Source organism: Hibiscus syriacus, unplaced genomic scaffold (genome assembly GCF_006381635.1).
Source record: "Hibiscus syriacus cultivar Baekdansim isolate YM2019G1 unplaced genomic scaffold, ASM638163v2 tig00111582_pilon, whole genome shotgun sequence".
Lineage (NCBI taxonomy): Eukaryota > Viridiplantae > Streptophyta > Magnoliopsida > Malvales > Malvaceae > Hibiscus > Hibiscus syriacus.
The window spans coordinates 9,153,223-9,177,128 of NW_024063126.1; the positions used below are offsets into that span (position 1 = coordinate 9,153,223).

The window sequence follows — 23,906 nt, forward strand, 5'->3', positions numbered from 1 at the left end:
TAAATACATCTTAAATTGGATTTAAATTTTATAAACGATATTATTAAGAGAAATAGATAAAAAATTTAAACATAGATGATAAAATCAAATATAAATAACACCGTTGAGGTCATTAGCTTTCGTGCAACAGTAGTTTATATATATATAGCACATGATGATGGTGTGTTAAGGTGACAAACTTTAGGAAAATTTGTTATAAAACACTGGGTACTAAATGACAAATTTAGCTTCACCATGCTTAAGGTTGAGGCAATGCCAAAGATGTAAAGGAAGAAAATAGGCAGTCAAAAATTGGTGGAAAATTCCGTGGCATTGTCCTTTTATACCTACATGATTGGACTTTGAAGCATATGTTCATTGGCTACTAATTAATCAATTTACTTAGGATATTGGATAGTATATTTTTTTTTGAACAATTCCTATTTAGAGGAGATAATGGCAGGTTTATTTATATATTAGTCTAGGTATGTGTCTATCATGAAATTTAAATTTCTTTATGTTAGTTGTTCATTTCACTAGTAGTGTCCACCCTAAAATATTTTTAACAATTGCAATATAGAAGAGGAGAAGGAAATTTTTGCTCTTAACGAGGATTGAACTCACAACTTAAGGAAGATGAGAAGTGTCAACTGAGAGCAGTGTAAGATACAAAAATATTTTTTAGCGCTGGCACATATATATTTATAATATAAAATTTTCATATGAGGTAGGCACAAATAAAATTTCAGGATGAATATCAATAGTAAAATGAATAACTAATATAAAGAACTTCGGATTCCAGAATGAGCACGTACCCACGTGGACAAGCCTTGCGTCCGTTATTGACTGATGACTTTTAACTATATGTTTTAAAATTTATCGAAGATATTAGATTGTAATTACTCCCCAACCATTTAAAATAAAATAATAAAAAAAACTATTTATTTAGAGAGGTAGTAGTATTTCCACAAACGGGAGCATCCCTATACGTATGTCTCAAAAACATTTCATTATTGGTATTTCATATCTTATGCGAAGCAGCTGATTTTGATTTTACAAAGCAAAGGTTAAGGACAAAAGTAGGAGGAAAGTTTTTGAACATAATCTAATAATACCCATAACAACCTCAACTATTGTGGTTAATGATGTGTTTCAGTAATTAAAGATTTTTGTTTTCTATGACCCGAGTTCAAGTAGCATAGCATATTATACGCTAGCACGAAAATTCTATTTTCCTCTAATGATCAGAATCCGAACATCATAATAAGTACGTGTGCAAAAATTTAAATTTAAATCTTTTTTTAAAAAAATAAAAATAATGGCGTACCATCATTAGTTTCCAATAGTAAAAAGGAAGTAAACATGACACGTCAGTTTTGATGGAACCTCTCATACCAAAATGTTAGGAGTGAGTTATCAATTTCATGTGTATAATAGGAAGAGTTTTTGTCATGGGTGTTGCCCACACTTTTTCTTCATGTTTTTTCAATTTAATGACTAAATTATTTTCGGTGGCCCATAAAATGGGTGTTCGTTCCATAGGCTTAAAAATTTTGGACCACTATCAAGGATTGAGTTCAGTAGCACGAAACAAACGAATTCAATGGTAAAATAATTATTATTGTTCTTTAAAATTTTAGGTTCGATTACTATAAATACAAAAAATGTGAACGTTTAATATCAAATGATTAAGAGTTATCTTTAAATAAATATTATCTTCTACTTACCCTAAATTAATTATAATAATAATAATAAAAGTCCAATAATAGCACCCATGAATTCTTTTGGTCATTTTCTTGATTTTGATGGTTCTTTATCATTCTTATTTAACAACGTTTTTTATATTGATTGATGGTGAGATAATTCATTTAGGATAGGCTTTAGGACAATTATCTTTAATTTACGGCTTAATAAAATAAGAGTAAACTACACATTTAATACGTAAACTATCCGTTTTGGTTCATTTTATAACCTAAACTTTTATTTATTTCAAAACTATACCTAATTTTTAATTTTTTTCATTTTAATATCCACCGTAAAAACTTAACGGAACTGCTGCATGTAGTATTTTTATAGGTAAATTATATTAGTTATCACTTAACTATCTTTTGACTACTATTTTGGTCACTAAAATCTAAAAAAATCGATTTCACTACTCAACTTTTAAATTAATCATGTTTTAGCCATTTTAATTTATTTTATTGATCAAATTTTAGAGTCGAATCTAGTTTTACTCACTCCTACTGACTATGAGGATAACGATTTCAGTGCTCTATTAAAATTGCGTGAATGGTTTGGGTTTAATTACGTGGGCCTGAAGGGTTAAAATAACTCACTTGTAGAGGCCCAAGCATCGTTAATATTTCCAACTGATAAAATCAAAGCCCTACCTCTCTAACCTAATCCTCGCGTACCTTCTATATAAAGCTCTCTTTACGCTGTCTTCCTCGGCGGTCGCCGATGAGCAGCCGAGTCTTCGTTTTCCTTGCCGTTTTTGTTTTGATTCCGAATTGGGTTTTGTGGGTTTGAAAATTTCCATCGTCGTTGGTTTTTTTTATATGAATTTTTCTTCAAATTTATTTTTGTTTATTGAGATTTAAGAAGATGGAAGCCAATGAGGAGAAGAAACGAGGCAAGAGCTGCAACAACAAATACAGCGCACCGTGCAGATCCTTCTGCATGGGTTGTTGTTTGCTTTGATGAATGTGCCAAAATGCTAATCTGAGGCTTTTTCTTTCTTTAATTTTTCATTTTTAATCTCTTTTTAACCATTTTTTCAGAAAAGAATCAGATCTAGTAATAAAAAGATATGATCAATTTAATTGTACTGTTTTAATCATAGATTTATATAACAGTTGCGGTAATGTATTGTGTTTATTACAAGCATAGCAGATATTATTGCGTTAGTTATGGATATTGTGGTAGCACAATACTGCTACTATTTAGATCCCTTGTTTTAATTTTGAATTTTAAAGTTCAAATTGTAAATCATATATGCTATAAATAGATTATTGACAATTATCTTTTACTTAATTAAATATTTATATTAACAAATTAAATCGATTAATCTTAGATTTAACTTAAATCAGAAATTTTAAGTATTAATAATGTTAAAGATTCACATTCGAAAAGTGCAAAAGATTGAACAGCAGGCATGTAAATAAAGTGAATTTTATGATTAACGATTCAAGAAAGTACGAAGAGGATTATCCAACAATTCTATCTTCCAAGTTATCTCCCCCAAATGATCAAAAGTCACAGCCGAGTAAAGCATATTACAACAAACTTATGGTCGCATACCTGTTGGTAGGGGTGTAAATGAATAGATCGTTCGATAAACTGTTTGGTGAATTGTTTATAAACTATTTGTTTAAAAAATGAACAGATGTGTTTTCGATTCGTTAATGTTAACGAACAAGATCGTTTATTAACTCGGTTCTTTATGTTCACGAACAAACTCGTTTAGAAATTTGTTGTTTTTTTTACATTTTAAATATTAGTAAATGTGCATATTAAATTAAATACATGGTAAAATTTAGAATTTAAACTATGAATCTTAAGAAGTTTATGCATTAGTTGCATGATTTTACCATTGTACCCTAATTATAACAACAAAAATCTCTTTTTTTATTATCTCTTTTTTTTACTTTTCCCTTAGAAACAAGGTAAATCATGATTAAATTGTACTAACCAAATGAGCTTTAATTCTTACCGATTGTCGATCCTAATATGTAAATTTTTGGATTTTTATCAAAATTTGAGAAGTTACATGCAGAATTCTTGGTTCTACTTTGTGATGTAATTCTGATTTGTTTCATTTGAATTTGCTGGGAAGATATTACTTTGTTATACTTGTAATTAGCTTTTTGATACTAAAAATAGTTTCTTCACCGTAGATGTAGACACTCTGACAGAAGTTTGTGTCTAATAAGTGTGATTTCTATAATTACTTGAACAATTAAGATAGGCTTTAATGTACTTTCATTGGCATAAATCTTTATATTTGCTATACTTCCGCTAGTAAATTAATGAATAATTATTTAAAAGTTAAAACTTAATATCATTAATATATTTATATGTTCACGAACGTTAAACGAATGCTAACGAATATGTTCGCAAACATTTAAACGAACACGTTCACGAACATTAAACGAACGAACACGAACACCTTAAAAATAAATAAACGAACACAAACATGATATTAAAAAATTAAACGAACACAAACTGAAAATGAACACCTTCAAAAATAAACAAACGAACATGAACATAGCCTTGTTCGTTCAATCTCGGTTCATTTACACCCCTATCTGTTAGCGAATCACTCGTAACCAATCTTCGTGTCGAAGCTTCTAAGGCATATGACAAACGTCTAAAAAGCTGAGGTCGAATATTGATAATCCATACTGAATATATCTATAACGACCCAAATTCTCGAGTCAATGTTCGAGCGTTGACTCGGGTTAATGATGAGTAAATTAATTTGGACTCAAGTTTTGTTGGGCCTAAATTGGAAGAGTTTTGAACCTTTTTGTAAGTAATTAAGGATGTTGATAAGATTTTGTGAAGTGGTGGGAAGTTGGATGGCCCAAAGTGTAATTTATCCATTTTAAAAGAAGTCAACTCCCACATTGATGGAAGAAGATTTAACCGGCTGCTAGGAGTATGGGCAAAGTGAATTTCTTGTCCCTATTTTCTCTATTTTCAAATGATAGCTCTTATCATTTCATATCTTACTTTAAAATTTTTCTTTCATCCTCCCATTAACACTACGCCATTCTTTCTTTCTCTAAAAAAATCACAAAAACAAAGTGAGTTAAAAGTAAAGTTTCTTTACCCCGTCCTTCTACAAGCTTCAAGAAGGTAAATTTATAAGCATGTATTCAATGGTTTTATGGAGAGGCCATGGAGATTGTTAGGATTGATGAGTTTGGCAATGAAAGGGGATTTTTTTCTTAGACTATAGAGCCATTTCGTATATCTTTAAATTCTTTTACTTGTTTCTTTTGAATTGTCATCAAATAGTGATTCATGTATGCATGTAGGGATGACAAACGGGCAGGTCGGGTGCGGATACCCCTTCCCCCATCCCCACACCCACTTAATATTTTATAATCCATCATCCGTTCACCACCCATGATGGGTAAAAATTTTCAAATCCACACCCACCCACGCGGGTACATTCTAAAATCCATCCCCACATCCACTACCAAACTAGAGACATACCCTGCTAGACCTGCCTGACAGCTAGGGGTGTGCAAAAAAATCTGATCCGATCCGATCCAAAAATTCAGATATCCGATCCGTTTTTCAATTTTCAGATAGATCAGATCGGGTATCCGAATTTTTTTCCGGATTATCGGATCGGATACCGATCGATAAAAAACCATGTTCGAATGATCTAAAAACCCAAAAAAAAGTTGGGCTATATTCGAAGACCAGAGGAGGTTTTCGCATAAGGCGTGGGCACGACTTATTCATCCTGAGCTATCGCTGAAGAAGTCTGCAATTAAGGTGTGGGCACGTCTTACCAGTCCGTACAACCCTAAATTAGGGTTACAAATTTACAAAGGAAAAGGAGTTTAATGACGGTTGAAAGGCTCTATTGAATCATTATTATCTTTAAAAAAGGAGTTTAAGGCGATAATGATTACAAATGCTGGATAGACCCTAAACAAATCCATTTTTTGAGTTGTAAAAATATTATGGACACAACTTTGTCCAAGTTATTTAATCAATGACTATTTGTTTGTTGCCGCACCTGTTTCTAATTATAATAAAGTTTCTCCTACCCAAAATTAAAAAATGATTTCATCTCTTTCCCCACACCAACAACCAAATAAGATGCGTAAAATATAGCTCGGTGATTGGATCTTTACCTTTGCATTATCCCAATCCAGAAAAAGAAGATCAAATTTAAGTTGTATTGGTTTTGGGCTTTTTTTCCTCAAGATGTTTTTGTTTTTCAATGCAATATTATACAAATTATAATGCAAAATTATTCATAATTTTCAAAATCAGCAGAATGTGTGAATGCACTTAAATTCAGAAGAATACCATATCGATAATTCAATATACGTACATATAACATGTTTCTTAAAAATCAAATCAATATATGAACGCTCTTAGATATTGCAGAATATCAAAATCAAAATAACGGAGTATTGACTATTGGCCTTGTATCTTGAACATAAGTAAGAGGATTAGATCTGAAAACCAGAGTATTCACCTTACGAAAAATTAAAGCGGTCACAAACAACTTCGATGCAGCAAACAAGATTAGGGAAGGTGGTTTTGGATCTGTGTATAAGGTGACATACAACTCTACTACCCATAGAGGAGACCAGAGTAAAGAAGAGGAAGAAGGCATACCTGAATGAGCTGGAGAACAGAGTTTGAAAATTAGAGAAGAAGAACTACCAGAATATCAGCGCAGTAACCAGCAAGCAAAGCACGAGAGGTTTAAAAGAGAAAAAAATTAATTCATAAACTTATCCCCAATATTTGGTTAAATTATAAGTTGTATCTTATACAATATTAAGATTTATAAATTAGTCTCTAAAATTATACCTAAATTCATAATGGTCCAAAATTTAATGGATATTTAGTGGGCGGGTGGATGCGGGGCAGGCGCGGGGTGGGTAAGGTCTCAAACCCATCACCCGCCCTCTACGCGCGACGGGTACCACTTTCTAAATCCACACCCGCCCACTACCCACTAAAGTTATACCCATCCCCGCCCTAATTAGAGCAGATACGGTGCAGAATCCACGAAATTGTACCCTTTTATCATCCCTATATGCATGTTGTGTTAGTAAAGGAAGGTGGTGAGGCTTCAAAGGTTAAAGGAAAGGAGAAGGTAGTGGAGAGCTAGGTCAAAAAGTTTCATTGTGTTCTTTCATCTAGGTGGTACTCTCTAACTCTTCTATGCTTTTTGAGAATTTATAAATATGATGCTTGTGATGATAATGCATACATGTATGTCTTTGGGTGAAAAGCATGTTGGAACGCTTTAAATTAAGCCAAACATCTAGTTGTGAAATCTGCTCAGAAAAAATTGTTTGAACGTGTAGTAACTTTAAAATTTTGAATTAAACTCTATAAAAATAATTAGGAAGTTCTCTTTATATTGTTTTAACCGGGATTCAATCTAGTTTTGTTTAAAACAAAACGAATATTGATTTCGATATGTGTATGAAAAGATACGAATTTTTAAGTGATGAAAGGTCAAAAACCTGGACAGCAAAATCCTTGGAAAACAGTTTTAGCAGTGAATTTGAAAATTCACAAAAGATACCATAGTAAATATTAGGAAGCAGGCATTATATTAACCGTGTGTAAGTCTAGTTTTGTTTAAAATAAATAGTTCTTGATTTCGAGCAATATATTTAGAGTTATAAATTTTTAAGTGAGGAAAGGTCAGAAGATAAGGTGTTATTCTACTTTGGAAAACAACAAGGATAATGAATTCAAAAATTCACCATAAATAGTACAACTTAAATTAGAAGCTTTAATTTATATGGTTGGAAAGACTAGTGAATCTAGTTTCTTATAAAACAAATGGAACATGATTTGAAATTGTATATTATTAATTAATTACACATTTTAGTTTAAAGGTAGTGCAAGCTGCCATATTTGAAAGATTAATATTTTAGTCATGATTTAAGATTTCATAAAGCGTAAATGACCAAAATATACTCAAGCATAATATACCTAGCAAGTTTGGAATAAGCATGAGACTTTGAATACCATTGTGTTATACTCGTGCTTAGTTGTTTGATGCTTAGTTTGCCTGCAGTATTCGGGCTATAACCTAATTAGCGGTCATGTGTGGTGCTTAGAAAACAATTCGGACACTTGAGATTTATTTGATTAGCGGTCATGAGTGGCACGGGACTATCTGGATACCCAATTATTTTAGCACGTGTGCATTCTAACAAGTTTATCAAGTTTGACCAATTTGACAAGTTTGACCAATTTAACAAGTTTGACAAATTTGATGTGCAAGTGATTTGTTTATGAAAGTTTGGCCACTAAGCTTGCAAAGTTCAACGTTCAAATTATTTTTATTTTCATATTAGTAGACTTTTGTTCGTATATGAGGAGCATCATCAACAAGGGACTTCCAACATCCTGTGTTCAGAGTACAATACCTTATCTGTTAGTGGGTATTGTACTCACAAGGTCTCACTTGTATTTTGAGGTATATAACTCGTTTATTATTTTTTTTTGATATTTGATTATTTTGATATAGATTGTCCTCTTTCGAATTTTTATTTATTTTCTTTGATAAAAGAATGAAATGTTTCCTTATCTTAGTGAGTGGTTAAATTTATTGAATTATTAAATTATTGTAAATTAAAATGAGGACCAAATTGATAAGATTTTTTAATATTGAGGATTTATTGAATTATTTTAAATTAGGACCAAATTGATAGAATGAATAGGTTTTAGAACTAAAATTGTTATTATATCAATTTACGTTACTATTTTCTTTAAGTCAACAACCAAATTGAACGGTCAATGACCTAAATACGCAACGATAAGTATAATTTTACTAAAAGGTAATTGAATGATCAAAATAAAAATACGAGAATCGATATAATACCAAATAGATAATTTAATGTTTTATGTGTATTATTTATCGAATAAATGATCTAAATAAAAATTGATTTTTAAAATAAATGTCTAAAACACATATAATTCACGTAAACGTAACTGCTTAAATTTTAGTATTAAGAAAAAACATTCCAATTAATCTTTAAAATTTCTAAATTGTTAAAGTTTCAAAATCATGTCTAAATCACATAATATCCAAATAGCCTGAGGTGATTATAAGATAATATATATTTAAAATTTTCTTAATTTAAGGTAACGCATGTAATTCACGTAAACATAACTGCATCAAGTTTAGTATTAAGAAAAAAAATTCCATCAACTCAGTAAATTCTTAAATAATATTTTATTGAGACATCACATTTATCTTTTAACTTTTTAGTTTTATTAAACCAGGTTGTCCTAATACACATGATGTGTGGCATTTATTATTTTTCCTTAATTCGTGGCATGCCAACATGAACAGTGTATGATTTTATGTTAGGAGTGGTGAATTTATAAAATTTTAAATAAGTGTAAACTTACAAAATTTTAAGGAGTAAAAATATATTTTTAATAGAAAATATAAAGAAAATATATAAAAATTTAAAAATTTTAGAGAATGACTGTCCTTACCTACTCCTCTAGGTCCATCCCTAAATACCATACCCATGGTAATTATTATTATATTTATTCAGTTATATATAATTTCATTCACCACTTTTGCCTTAGGAATCAGAATATTGGAAGTTTCTTTTATTTTTCTTTCCTGTAGACTGTTGTATTTGATATTTTCGACCGTTACTCCAAAATCATTATTAATTCATAAGGCCCCATTGCGATGACCATGACCTCCAACTGTTACCATCCAAAATTATAAATTCAATAATCGAAAATATATATGTTCTAGATATTCAAATTATATTGTTAATTAAAGAGATTTACATATTAAAAGAAGGCTTAACCAATTCATATTTTTTTAATTAGTCTGAATTGAATACACAATAATATTTATTTAAAGATTCTCAATCATGTGATATTGAACGTTTATATCAATGCATACGTGATAGTCGAACTCATAATCTCAAGAAATAACAATAATTCCTTAATCAATTCATCTTTTCTTGAATAATCAATATCAATTATATTAAAGTAACAAAATTTTAATTAATTTTCTTTGATTAGTTTGGGTAATTACAAAGTAATATTTATTCATAAAATTTTTAAATTATTGATAATGCACATATTAGCTGTTTAAACCTAAAACTTCAAGGGTAAACTACACATTTAGTACCTCAAATATTATTGTTTCCGAAACTCATACCTAATGTTTAGTTTTAGGTTCATTTTGGTCACTCACTCTTAAAATTTAACGGTGATCCAATGTGTCATCATAAAGTAATATCACATGATCATTAAAATTTAAAAAGAACTGCAATTTCATCATTTTCATTAATTTTTTAACAGTGGTTAACCAAAATGAAACAAAAATGTAACGTTAAGTATGATTCTGAAAAAAATAGTTGAGTGACTAAAATGAAATAAAAATGATAATTGGTGTACTACATTTTTAATTTACCCAATATTAGAAAAATTGTATATTTGGTTACCAAATATTTCGCTATCATAGGAGTCCGGTCCACAGTATTTATTAGTAGTAGCAAAGCAGCAAATCCAGAAGAAACCAAGAAGACAGAAGAGGAACGCTCCCTCTCATTTCCCCATCCCTTCTCTGTTTCTGGGTAAATCTTCCTTCACTCTGCAACAATTGTTGTCTCATCTCACCTTGCCAATAAGCTTTATACACTCGAAGCTTAAAAGGGTTCCCTTTTTTTACTTTGTTTTCTGTGTTCATTGCCAACTTCAAACTCTCCCCAGTCATGGTATTTTCAGTTCTTGATGAGGGGACGTAATTCTGGAAAGGGTCATTAGATTGCATTACCAGATTTCTTTCCATATAAATGTTTTTGCTTTTTTTCCAGTAACTGAGATTTTTAGTATTTAGTCAGGTTTTCATTTTTGGTAGGTTTGAACACTTTCCGTGCCTGAATTATTTCCTGTTTTGTCCCCTTCTATGTGTATAAATACATATGAACAGGCGAATAGCTCTGTTTTTCTTACCATAATTTTCCATTTCCTCCCCGTTCTTTGATCTTAACTGTAAAATCTGGCTATTTGGCCTTTGTTTTTTTTGAGGTAAAGAGGAGACGAGAGAGAGGAGATGGTTCAAATGATGAGCAAGATGGAAAATTCACGGTGGTGGTGGTTCGATAGTCATCACGACGGTTCAAAGCGATCCCAATGGCTTCAGTCCACTCTTTCTGGTAAAACCCATTTCTCTTTTCCCCCTCTTTTTATTACAATCTCAGATTATCTTTCGTTTTTCTTGAAGCTTTCTTGTTTCTTGACCGTTGGAGGCCATTGATGTTCTTTTTTGCCTTTTTTAGGGGAACCTGAGATGTCATTGTCTTGTAGCGTGAAACACATGTTTCTTTCTTTATTTTCTCTAAGATCGTGTTATTCGACATTACTTGTACCATGCTTTTGTTTGCTCTCTTCATTTGGTTTTTTATCTTAATGATAGGGCTGGACAACAAGACCAAGGCTATGCTAAAATTGATCGAGGAAGATGCAGATTCCTTTGCCAAACGTGCAGAAATGTATTACAAGAAACGTCCCGAGTTGATTAGCATGGTCGAAGATTTCTACAGATCCCACCGTTTGCTCGCCGAACGGTATGATCAAATCAAGTTGGACCCTGGTACTCGACTCGTAACAACATTGGGATCCCCATTTGCTTCCATGAAGTACCATCCCGATAAGGCCAAGAATTTTATGGATAAAACCTATGATAGCAACTCTGAGAGTTTTTATTCCGATGATTATGCTGAATCAGAAGTTGATGACCCCGAACATTATGAAGTTGTTGATCAAGTCGAGGATTCTGGGCAGGAAGACAAATATGAAACCAGTATAGTGACTAAAGGAGGACATATCGATAATGAAGATGGAAACCTCCTTGCCCCCCAAGTAAGGCAAGAAGTTCCAACGAAGGTGTTCGATGATGGAGTGATGAAGTTAAGGGAGGAAATAGCCAAACTAAAAGAAGAGAACAAGGCTCAGAAGGCTCAATTAATCGAGAAAGACGAAGCGAAGAAAGAGGTGATTCGACAACTCAGTTTGGCTGTCCAAGTGCTCAAGGATGAGAATATGGAGCTTAAGAAGAGTATTGCTAAAGCACCACCCCTAAGGAAATGGAGTCCCCTTGATTTCAACAAAGTAAAGGGAGGACTTTTCGGGATGTTATTCAACGGATCTCCAAAGTCCGGTCCTAGCGTCGTTGCTCTGTAGATTTCGAGTTAGGTTACATTAAGAAAAATAGAATATACATATACATATACAAGTTCAGGTTAGATGTATTTGTTATACATGTGTTACCTCAGATTGTGATATTCTTTTGTTCAATTTTGTTTCATTGTTGTTGTAACAGTTTTTGTTTTTCCTTAATGTGAAAAGATGTTGAACTTAATATAGTCTTTGTGCTAATACTATATATAATTAAGTTTTTTTTCTATCTAAACAGAGTTCTTTGTGCTAATACAACAATGCCATACATTTTCACAGGACAATAACATCAAAGTAAGCAATATATGTTACAAAAATTCAGAGTGAAACTATTAGGAGGGCTAATTGGGGGTTGCAGTAAACAGAAATTCACACACAAGACAGCTGCTGCAATAAACAAAGAACCAGCAAGCCAAGAAACAATGTTGATTCTAGAGCACAAGGTGATGTTGGATAAACCGAAGTGGATACCGGCAAAGGATCTGCTGGAGAAAGTGAGAAACCAGGAGCTGGAGCCAAGATGTCATCTGGATTCGGGGGACTGGGGCTTGAAGGAATCGTGGGTACCGATGAATCAGTTGGTGAAGGTGCCATGCCATTAGGAGTAGGGAACAAAGGCTCAATATCTGGGGGTAAACTTGGAGAAGAGGCTAGTGGTGCACTCGGCAAGAATGCCGGTGCAGCCGATATAGTCGAGTATCGTACATGTTCTGGTGACCACGACGATGATGACAACAACGCTACCGAGGACAAATAGGCCATTAGAAACACAGACAACTTTCTCCATGGTGACCAAAGGGAATCCATGAAAACGAGATTTGTCGGTATTGGTTCTCCGATTACGAAAACTTGAATAGAATGTGATGAGGTTGAAGATGATAAAAGGGTTACAAAGCTAATTTTTATGTGCTAATGAGGGAAGTGATGGAAGAAAAGAGAGGGGTGCTGCTGTAAGTCAAAAAGATGGTTTGATGAATTTTATGGTAAAATACAGCTCCGTTGGTTAGCAACTAGACAATGTGGAAAAGTAAATTTCTTGTTGGAGCACATGATGATGTAGGGTTCCTTTTTCTTATCTTTTTCCTGCCATTGTTTTTGGCCATGTTTCACCCGTGACTTGCTTGTAGTACTTCTTTTGTAGAAATACTGAACTAAACTTGTAAAGAAAATGTCTACGTACCCCCACATAAGAATATACGAAGGCATAACGTCAAAATTCACTCTTAATCAGGATGGACCGAGGGAGAGCGAACGAGTTTGAGTATTATTGAGCTTGATCCGACTCAAAATGTTTAAAGCTGAACTTGATTTGACTCGAGTCAAAAGCTCGCAAGCTAAAAATCGTCAAGCTTGATTCGAACTCGAAATCAAAAGTTGAAGCTCGACTCGAGCTCGAAAAAATTCATACTCAAAATATTCTCAGACTTAGGTCTACTAAAGCTCGAACTCGTTCTTGGTTCAATCTCGAACTCAAGCTCGAACTTGAATCTTAAAGTACATAAAAACTTTATATTGTATTTTTAAAAAAATAACATATACACATTAATATCATTAATAATTTATTTTAAAAAATTAAAAATTTAATATATTATTTTTCGAGTATAAATCATCTTTTTGAGTCAGATATCAAGTAGTTCGTTTCGGCTTGTTAAGAACTCGAGTTGAGTTCGAGTTCGAATCAAGTCTATTCAATTTAAGTATTAATCTAACTTTGACCGAATCAAACTCGAACAACTTACAATTTATCTTGTCTCATTTACACACATAATGAAAGTACATAAAAAGATAGGTTTAAATTAGTTTTTAGTTGATTTTACTTGCATGCTTCCATCTTAATGTTTGCAACTTATATTTAAGATTTGCATGCAGGAAAAGTCATATTATGCTTTGGCAGCATTTTGTGAAGACATGGACATGAAAATCCACCTTTTCTTGATCCTACAATGGGAAAGCAACTGATAGGATGTAAAAAACTGATTCTACCTATAAAATTAATTGAAATCAATTTGAGTCAGAACTTCTAGTGATCCTACACAATAATAATCCGAAAACGATTCAAATCTAAACTGGATGATTTGTGTGATCAACTCGGTGGATTTTCGGTACTCCCAATTTTAACTTTGGAGGTAAGTGGCTCCAATATGGTGTTGGGAAACTTGAGATGTCTATTATGGGTTTTGGTGATGTCGTTTAGAGGTCACCGATATCTTGATCGTGATTATGGAATCAATGATGAATGAGTGTGTAGTGATTGATCTTTGTCCTTAACTGCAGGCTTTCTAAGAAGAGAGAGAGTTTGGGGTATGCCAAACTTAATAGATCAAGTTTTGGTTATCGGTTGTGGCTGTTGGGTCATGTGATTATGCAGGCGACGTTCATGTGGATCATAGAGAATCAAGAAGTGATTGCTTGGAAATAGGAGTGTAAATGAATCGAGCTTAAACAAATAAGAACATGTTTGTGTTAATTTGTTTATTTTTGAAGGTGTTCATTTAATTTTTTTATTATCATGTTTGTGTTTGTTTATCTATTTTTTAAGGCATTCGTGTTCGTTCATTTAAGGTTCGTAAACGTGTTCGTTTAATGTTCGTGAACATGTTCATTTTGATGTTTACGAATATTTTCGTTTAGCGTTCTTTTAGTGTTCGTTTAGCATTCGCGAACATGTTTATTTATATATGTTTAAAAATGTTACCAAACAAACAGAAAAGAACAAATTAAACAGAATCACTTGATAAAACTTATATAATATCCACAATAACAAAATACATTCTTAAAACACACCAACAAGTAACAATATTTAGAAATATCCGTAAACATTTCCATCATAAACATCCATCAACCTATCACATCTTAAAACATACTTGAAATTATACTGGAACAACTAAATCGGAACTAATAGACTGCTGTAACTGATGGGTTAATCCCAACAAAATCAACAAAACAACGAAATTATACAACAGTAGAAAACCTAAGATATATCACCTCAATTACGAGCAAGCACACGAGCAACAAGTGACAACGAACAACCATCACATGTCGAACAACACAGTGAAAATAACAAAGCAAAGTGAAACACAACCAAAATATTCCTCATAAAATGTTAAATAACTTGCAGAACCTAAGAGAGAGAACCAAACATCAAGAATGACAAGACAAAAAAAATCAGTAACACGAGATAGTTTAAACTAAAAAATAAATCTTATATATTTTTAAATTTATAAAAATATTTTAAAATATATAAAACTAGAAATCATTAAAGATGAATACGAGAAGCATATAACAGTGCCACAAGATTAAACAAGTCCAAAGCACAACAGGTTTTATTCGACTAAAGAGTCAACCCCTTTTCAAAAATGAATAAGCAAATAAGCCAACATTGCAGATGTTCTTCCAACAAAGATGTTTTATATTAAAAGTCCAAAATTGTATCAGCTATGTAAAAAGGAAACATGAAAGTTCTTAAGCAAATAAGTTTTCTGAGCCACTAAAGATTTGTTCCAATTCAATGGTTGGACATTTCTAGGCTCTGGGTGCCAAATGTTAATCTCCCCAACTACTACAAGTCAATGCATTCTTAAATATAAAGAGGGAAGAACAAATGTCTTCCATCAAGAGCTTGAATGTTCCATTGTTAAAAAGAAAAAAACGAAACATTCATTCAATTAATATTAATAACATGAGTCGGTACAATAATCAACACTAAATAACTCCCACCCATGTAACCCTTCTTACTAAAGAACTCCTACCCAAATAACCCTTCCTCCACTATTAAAAACAAGAAAACCGGACAACAAGGGATTTTGAGAAGTTTCGTAAAGATTTTGATCTAACTTAGAGCATAAATAAATCTGTTCTTGTTTCATAAGAATTAGAGTGTATTATTTCATAAAGATTTTGATCTAACTTAGAAAATACAAATTATAAAAAAACTGACAATTAGCAAGTAAATAAATAAACATGTTCTTGTTTCATAAAGATTCTGAGCTCTCCATAAGCAGACGGCGAACGACGACTTCTTGCTACCGTTATGATCAAGATGAGGTGAGGAGCGCAAAGGTACCGACAATGTAAAACACGGCGTCACAGAAGATGATTTAGGGTTTGATAAATCTCGTGAAAAAAAAGAGGGAAAGGAAGCTTAAAGTTAAAGACGAACGGCGGGCTGGAAACTGGAAAGGGAAAATAGATGATAAGAAAAATGGTTTTCGTCTTATAATTAAGGGAAAATGTTATAATTACACAACTGATGTTTAAACTTCTTAGGGTTCATAGTTTAAACTCTAAATTTCACCATGTATACAATTTAATATGTATCTTCACTAATATTTAAAATATAAAAAATTAAACGAGCTTATAAATGAGTTTATTCGTGAATATAAATGAACGAGTTAATATATGAGCTTATAAACAAGATTGTTCATGAACATAAACCAACTGAACACATCTCTATTCGTGTTCGTTTGTTTATTAAACGAACATAATTTTTTTTCATACTCGTTTATTTAGCTTAATAAATAAATATTATATAAACTGTTCACAAGCAATTCATCGAACACTATGTTCATTTACACCCATACGTGGAAACTAATATTTAGCATTTTTAAGCTGTCTTTTCTTTTGGGGTTGTTTTCAGTGATAACATAAACCAACTGAACACATCTCTATTCGTGTTGGTTTGTTTATTAAACGAACATAATTTTTTTTCATACTCATTTATTTAGCTTAATAAACGAACATAAACGAATATTATATGAACTGTTCACAAGCAATTTATTATATGAACTGTTCACAAGCAATTCATCGAACGCTATGTTCATTTACACCCCTACGTGGAAACTAATATTTAGCATTTTTAAGTTGTCGTTTCTTTTGGGGTTGTGTTTAGTGATGACATAAATGTGAAATGGCGATGATTAGTCAGACGACCTTGAATGTATTTCCAATGTATTTAAGTAGTTTAAATCGCAAGAGCACAACTGCCCTACCCATGAGTGGAGTTTGGTGCGACAACTTGCACATAATATATTTAGTGGGAGGATCTACATTCTCCAAGGTCCGTGTGATAGACAATGTTGAGATTCAGAAGTTCACAGCAGATCTCCAGCGATGTTTGCAAGTTTGAGTATTGTGAGTAACTATGGAATCTTAGTTGAAATACGTGTCGAGTCCACCTGGGTCTAGAAGGTAAAGGAGACTTGGAGTTTATGTGCTAGATGGAAACTTGATTGAGCCGAGTTAGTAGAGATAAGGTTTTATGGTTACGGACCGCTAAGTGGCAAAGTTCTATTGGCATGGAATGACTTCGAGTGTTCATTGTTGTGCAACATAGCTGAGAATAATGGCTTTAGACTTCATGATGGTATTACCAGTGGTTCGGCATAAGTGATGTCTTATTGATGATTATGGATCGATTTCGTTGGATTGTATGGAATTCGCCTTGAGGATCTAACTCAATTTGACATCTATGTGCTTATGAAGAATTCTTGGAGTATCGACTTCAAAGTGTGTTCTTATTCGATTATAGTAATTTTCGAGGAATTGTTTTTTTGGCGGAGAGAGTTATAACACCTAAAATTTTGAGTAACACATGAGGGTTGACCGGGGAGATGTATGGACCAAGAGAAGTTGGTAACTAGAGTTTTTGGGCTGAATACGGGCCTAATTAGATACAAATTGGGCTCGGTTGACCATAGAAGATGGATTTTAGAATAGAAGGAAAATGATGATGAACCAAAAGTGAGATTAGACCATTGATGTTCCTTGGGATTTTGTTGGTTTTGGTGTGAGTTTATTAGCTAAAAAATTGAGGGCTTTTATTACCTTTCACCTTCTGCTTCTTCTCTCTTTCTTCTTCCACCTTTCATTAGCTCTAAGGAGCCCTTTTGGTAGAGCAAGATTTCCATATGAGATTGTAGAGGTAAGAGTGTTATTCAACATCCCTAGAGATTTAATTTAAGCTCCATATCTCCATTAAAAAGGTGGTAAGCTTAAGGAGTGTTCAATTGTAAGAAGAAAGGTGAATGTGAGTGGTAACTACATGAAGAAGTTTTATTTCAAGATTTTAACATCAAGGTAGTGTATTTCTAATCTTTTGTGATGCCATGACTTCTATAAATATGATGCTTTGGGTGTGGATTTGAGTTTTGAAACATTTTGAGTTTTTTTTTTCATTATTTATGCCCAAGATGATGTTGAGATGATGTAATATGTGTTTTGAGGGTGCTAAATGACCCTAAGAAATTTCTTTAAGCTTAAGGAATCGATTTGAGCTTAAAACTAAAGTGTTTATGAGGGTTTTAGAATAATTCTTGAGCTTAGAAATAAATACTTTTGGACTTAGATATTGATACTTTATTAACAATATAGATACAAAATAAACTTGTGAAGAAATCTGGGAAATTTCAGCTTGAATATCGATATTGTTCATTTAGTATTGATATCAATGATTGAGTATCGATATCGAGGAACTTTGAAGCATCTTTGGTACCTAGATTTTCATGCAATATCGATACCAATAAGTGAATATCAATACACAAGTAGTTGTACTCATTGTTTGAGTTTCCATACTCTTCGTTGAACATCCATACTCTCGAAATGAGTATCCATACTCCCAAGTTGAGTATCCATACTCTTCAACATAGAAAGATTAGAAACATCTCTCATTGCATCTAACTACCTATAGATTGTCATGAACTGTACAAACAAGATTGGAAAAAAGGGTATTTCCCCTTAAATGGTGAAAGTGACCAAAATATCATTGATGGGTAAGAAACTATAAAAGTACCCTTAAATGTACATGTATCGAAAGAGAGTTATAAATTAAAGATGCATAAGACATCTATTAAGTCAATAATGTGTTTACCACTCCTTGAGCCAAATCATTAAGATGAGTTAACGCTGGAAAATGAATATGAATAATAAATCATTATGGAATGAATACTTATAAACGAAATGATGTACTACGCGAATAATTTGCTAGAGGAATCACATACCATGTAAATATCAAATAAGCGATGATGTGTGAATAAAATCCCAAGCCTTTTAGTCGGTCATGGTAAGAGTGAGAATAAATATGAGTAGCAATTTATTGATGAATAATCAACATCAATTAATTAACATGCTAAGTGAATAGTATATCATGTGAGCAACAAGAATGCTTAATGCCTTATATGTCATTAAACATTAAAAACTATTTTCCCCTTGCATAATGTTCTAGACGAGAGAACGATTTATGTAGTGACGAGAGAGAAAATAAACTCACTTGATTGTGTGGCCTATGAGTATCTATGCATGTTGTGATTGTGTGATGATGATTATTAGATATCCATGATGCTTCACTTGACTGCTTCGGTGACATTGAGTCGATGCTATGTTTTTGTGAGCGAGAATTATATTGGGGCATATATGAGATCGGGTTCCCCTCTATGATCTATAATCGATGACTATGATGAGATCGAGAGATCATTTTTTGTGGTTGGTGGGAATTGTATCGAGACATATGTGACACCGGGTCCCTTATTCATGATTTAATACATGACTGACATGGTAACACTAGGTGTTATCATTGTATTTGTGCTATGATTATGTATATGCTTGTGATGATGTATGACTTGTATGTGTTGAGACTAGAGATAAGAATACGTTCATGGCTAAGCCCTTAGTTACGAAGTAGGGAAAGCATCATGCTAGGATGTTTCATGGATCATGGGTCTACCTTTTTCTTCTTCTTATAACCCGACCCCTCCACACCTAGTTGTTGAACCAACTATAAACTATAATTAAGTCTTTAATCAAAATCATCACTCAATTGAATCATTTTAGTTACTTTTCTCCACTATTCTAATGGTATGTTAAATGGTAAAAAGTAATTTGATTGAACATTGTTCTCAATTATGGACTTATTTGAACAATTATTAATTTTAGGGTGATGAACCTCAAGCATTTAGCGCTTGGATTTATGAATTAGGCATGTACTTACTGTTTATCGCTATTTTCGCTAGCATTCTAATGTTATAAGATTCATGATGGTACACTAGATTAGAGATATAATACTTAGCTTTGTAAAGCTCAACGTTCAAATATTTCCGTTCGCATTTTAGAAGCTTAATCTTGTTCGAGGAGTACCGTCATATCATTATTTCAAGAATCTTCCTTCAAAGTATATTATTGTTATATTTAGTGGGCATTTTTTCCATAGGACTCTTATTCATGTGTTTAGAATTCCAAACTTTGAGTTTTATATTATTTGGTTTTAAACTATGTGTCATAAAGCTTCGGTTTGATATTTTTATAACCGTTATGGATGTCATATTTTGATAAACGATATTATGCTTTAAAGAAAAAAATATTTTTTTTAAATTCAATGGTTACCTCGGTAGCCCAATGTGACATCTTATGTCCATCTAATGGTGATCATGTTTAAGGTGTCAAATGTAAAGTTGAGGGACTAAAAATAGTAATTTTTTTTGTTAAAAATAGAAATTAAAGTTGCATATATATTCTATAAGGTTAGAGAAATATGTGATTCAAATATTTCGTCAAAAATAGACTTTAGGAAGAATCAGGGGTAGGAAAAATTACATGTGAATATTTCATTGAGTCGAGTTGAACTAAATTAAAAAAATTCAAATTAGTCGAATTTACAAATCATATTTTATCATTTAAAATATTCGTTTTGCTTGTTAAGTTGACATGGCTCAGTCCAGCACCCAACTTTTTAGTTGGGTTGGGCGCCCATATGTTTGTTTTTTTTAAATTTAGTCAATAATTTGTATTCTTTTATTTTAGTACTTAGTTTTTAAAGTACAATTAAAAGTTAATTTTAACTCTAATGATTTTGAAATTGTCTTTAAAGTGACCTTAAAGTGAGTTTCGTTTAATTTTGGAACTGAGAATTGATTTTTTTAATTAAGTACCGAAATTATTTTAGATTTTCAATTTAATCCTTAAAAGTACACATTTTTACAATTCTGGATGATTTCTAACTGTTTATGTTGAATTTTTTCAAAGCATATATTTAAGTGATTTTAAATGTGATGATACTGTTAATTTAATATTTTTAATTGGTTTATGAATGTTCTTCGCGGAATGGCTAAAATATGTTTGTGTTTAAATTGTTTGTTTTGATAGAATCAATTATGTCTGTTTGTTTGTTTTCCACTGAATTTTAAAAGGATTTTTCAATGGAAAATAAGTTATATAAATTAAGTTTTTTATGCAATTACATAAATTTAGTATACGTTTTGAATCACTTTTGGTGATTAAAATGGCTTTTTAAATTTGGATTGGATCAATATAACTAAGTTTGAAGTGTCACATTAATGGTTAATGTCGCTCAAAAGGTAAAACGAATGTAATTAAATGAATTTAAGAAAAAAATTCACGGGTACTCTTGGAAAGTTCTCTGTCAACTAAACAACGGAGGATTCAGATTCAGTGATTTAATGAAGTTCAACATTGCTTTGTTAGGTAAACAAGGGTGGAAGCTTATCACCCCTCATGACTCTCTGGCAACTAGACTTGTTCGTTCTAAATACTACCCTTCTTCAGATTCCTTGCATGCACGGCTAAGATCGAATCCGTCTTATATTTGGCGAAGCATTTGGAGTGCCCGAGGATTGATAGAAATAGGTGTCCGTTGGAGGGTCGGGCCGGGCAATGTTATTTCTATTTGGAACGATTTTTGGTTTTCGGAGTCTCCCCTAGTGAGGATCACAAGTCCGAGGTTCGGGGCTATTGAGTGGGTCTCTAAACTATTAGAATTGCAAACGAACGCATGGAACGAGGAGTTGGTTCGAGCAATCTTTGTAGAGGAGGAAGCAGAAAAGATTTTATCCATCCCACTCCATTTGGTTGCGTTAAATGATTGTATGGTGTGGAGTAGGGAACGAACTGGGTTGTACACAGCTCGTAGTGGTTACCGTTTGTTACTCGGTGACAAGACGGTCTCAAACTAGTCAGTTAATTTTTTAGTAAGTTGTGGGCAAGCGATTGTCAACGAAAGATTAAAATACGAGGATGGAAATTTGTCCATAATCTAGTTCGTACAATGCAGAACCTTTGTTATCGAAGGATTTCCTCTAACCCTTTCTGCCCTAAGTGTACCAATTAGATCCAATCAATTGAGCATGTTCTATATGATTGTCTATTATCTGTAAGGGTCTGGGTCGGTCTTCAAGTTCAATGGTCAGTGCATGGTTCCTCATGGACAATTAAGGAATGGTCAAGCTGGCTATTTGATATCTCTCCAGCTAACAAACATGGTGAGCTACAGCAATATGAGCTATTTGGTATGTTAGAAATAAGCACTATCATGTAGGTAAACTTACATCTGCTAGTGAGCTTGTATCCTTCATCAGGTCACACTGTAAGGAGTATGAAACCGTTCACACCAAACTTCATGCTCCTTTCATCTCGTCTCCAGTCAGATGCTCTGCCTCTGCCCCCAATGGTAAAGGCCAATTTCAATGCCAGCTTCATACAATAAAGGAATAAAGCATGGTCATGAGTGTTCGAGATTCTGAAAGTCACATTTTGGGAACTTGTAGGCGCCGAATTGATAAGGTTACCTCTATTTTTGCTGCTGAAGCGGTGGCCGTTATCCATGTAATTTGACTGGTAATTGACTTGGGTTTCACTCATGCCTCCTTTGAGGGTGATCCTCGGTCTGTGGTGATGTGCTTGGCTTTAGAGGATCTGGACTTTTCTAAAATCGATGTGTTGATTTGGGAGGGAAGACGCAAGACTGCTTCTTTGCATGCACATTTTTTCCATCATATCCCACGGGCGGGGAACCAGGCTGCGCATCTCCTGGCGTCGATTTTCATGCCTAGCGATGAGGATCAGTTTTGGGTAAGAAATGATCATGCTTTATTGTTAATTTGAATTTATTACATGAATAAAATTACCCTTTAATCCTTTAAATTATATTTCATAATAGAGAATAATATATAATAATATATTTTAAAATTAAATTTCTATTGTTAATTTATCTGATAAATTATAATGATCTATTAGAAAGAAATGATCGATTGTTTGAAATTGTTGTGAAATAAGTAAAACGAATGAAATTGTTGTGAAATAAGTAAAAGGAAGCAATAAGAAGAACAAGAAGAATAAGGAGAGAGAACTATATTATTATCTCAATATGAGTTGTGTACAATATTTTCTACAAACTCTTTATTTATAAGCATAAGAAGTAGATATCATATAGATCTCTAAATCTAATTGATATTAAAGTCCTAATAATAAAGTATATCAAAACCTTATCTTATATATAGAGATAGATATCCACATAAATAAATATTCATAGCACTCCCCCTTGGATGTCTATGAAGATAATGTGTCTTATTAAAATCCTACTAAGATAAAAAGCCTTTATATAAAAAAAAAATCTTGATGAAGGAAAAGAGTAAACATATCTTTAATACGCATAATATGTTGCCTCATTAAAAATCTCACCAAGAAAACCCAGTGGGAAAAAACTTTGGTTAAGGGAAAAAGAGTCCAGCGTGTATCTACTCCCCCTCATGATAATATTACATAAGATCTTTGAGTATTAACATTAAATCTTGAATACAATCTTCAAATGTTCAAGTAAACAATTCGTCAATGAATAGATCTGTTCAAATTACTACTTAAGCGGATTTTTCAAATATTTATATTACTCTTCTTTTGAAATTCACGAGGGAGGAAACTTTAGGGAAATATGTTTCCTTTGATGTATCATATTTTCAATTGATTTAATTTAAGTATTCGTTCTACATGTCGAGACAAAACTTGATTTCAAGATTCTTTATCTCAAATATTCTTTTAAACAATCAAGATGCTTTTGAAACTCTTCAAGAATTCAATTTTAAAGCTCTTCAAGAGTTTTGATTCAAGGTATACAATAATTATCATAATTTGATATTGATGTCTTTATAAAGACATATGAGGAAGTAGGCTCTCATTGATTCGAATATAGTATATACACCTAGATCGATTTA

At 32.5% G+C, this 23,906-nt stretch overlaps 2 protein-coding genes across 2 annotated transcripts; one reads left to right on the top strand and one right to left on the bottom strand.

Moving 5' to 3' along the window:
• Positions 1-10,666: 10,666 nt before the first annotated feature.
• On the top strand, positions 10,667-12,151 carry LOC120165176 (protein NETWORKED 3C-like). Its single transcript, XM_039174756.1, has 2 exons — positions 10,667-10,895; positions 11,156-12,151. The coding sequence occupies exons 1-2, from the start codon at positions 10,793-10,795 to the stop codon at positions 11,920-11,922; spliced, it is 870 nt and encodes a 289-aa protein (XP_039030687.1). The 5' UTR covers positions 10,667-10,792; the 3' UTR covers positions 11,923-12,151.
• Positions 12,152-12,157: 6 nt separating this feature from the next.
• LOC120165177 (classical arabinogalactan protein 26) lies at positions 12,158-12,958 on the bottom strand. The gene has a single exon (XM_039174757.1). The coding sequence runs from the start codon at positions 12,721-12,723 to the stop codon at positions 12,286-12,288; it is 438 nt and encodes a 145-aa protein (XP_039030688.1). The 5' UTR covers positions 12,724-12,958; the 3' UTR covers positions 12,158-12,285.
• Between the last annotated feature and the right edge of the window lie 10,948 nt (positions 12,959-23,906).

Coding starts and splice junctions, on each gene's coding strand:
- LOC120165176 (XM_039174756.1), top strand. CDS start 10,793: ATGGTTCAAATGATGAGCAAGATGGAAAATTCACGGTGGTGGTGGTTC. Junction 10,896..11,155: donor GCTTCAGTCCACTCTTTCTG/GTAAAACCCATT, acceptor TCTTAATGATAG/GGCTGGACAACAAGACCAAG.
- LOC120165177 (XM_039174757.1), bottom strand. CDS start 12,723: ATGGATTCCCTTTGGTCACCATGGAGAAAGTTGTCTGTGTTTCTAATG.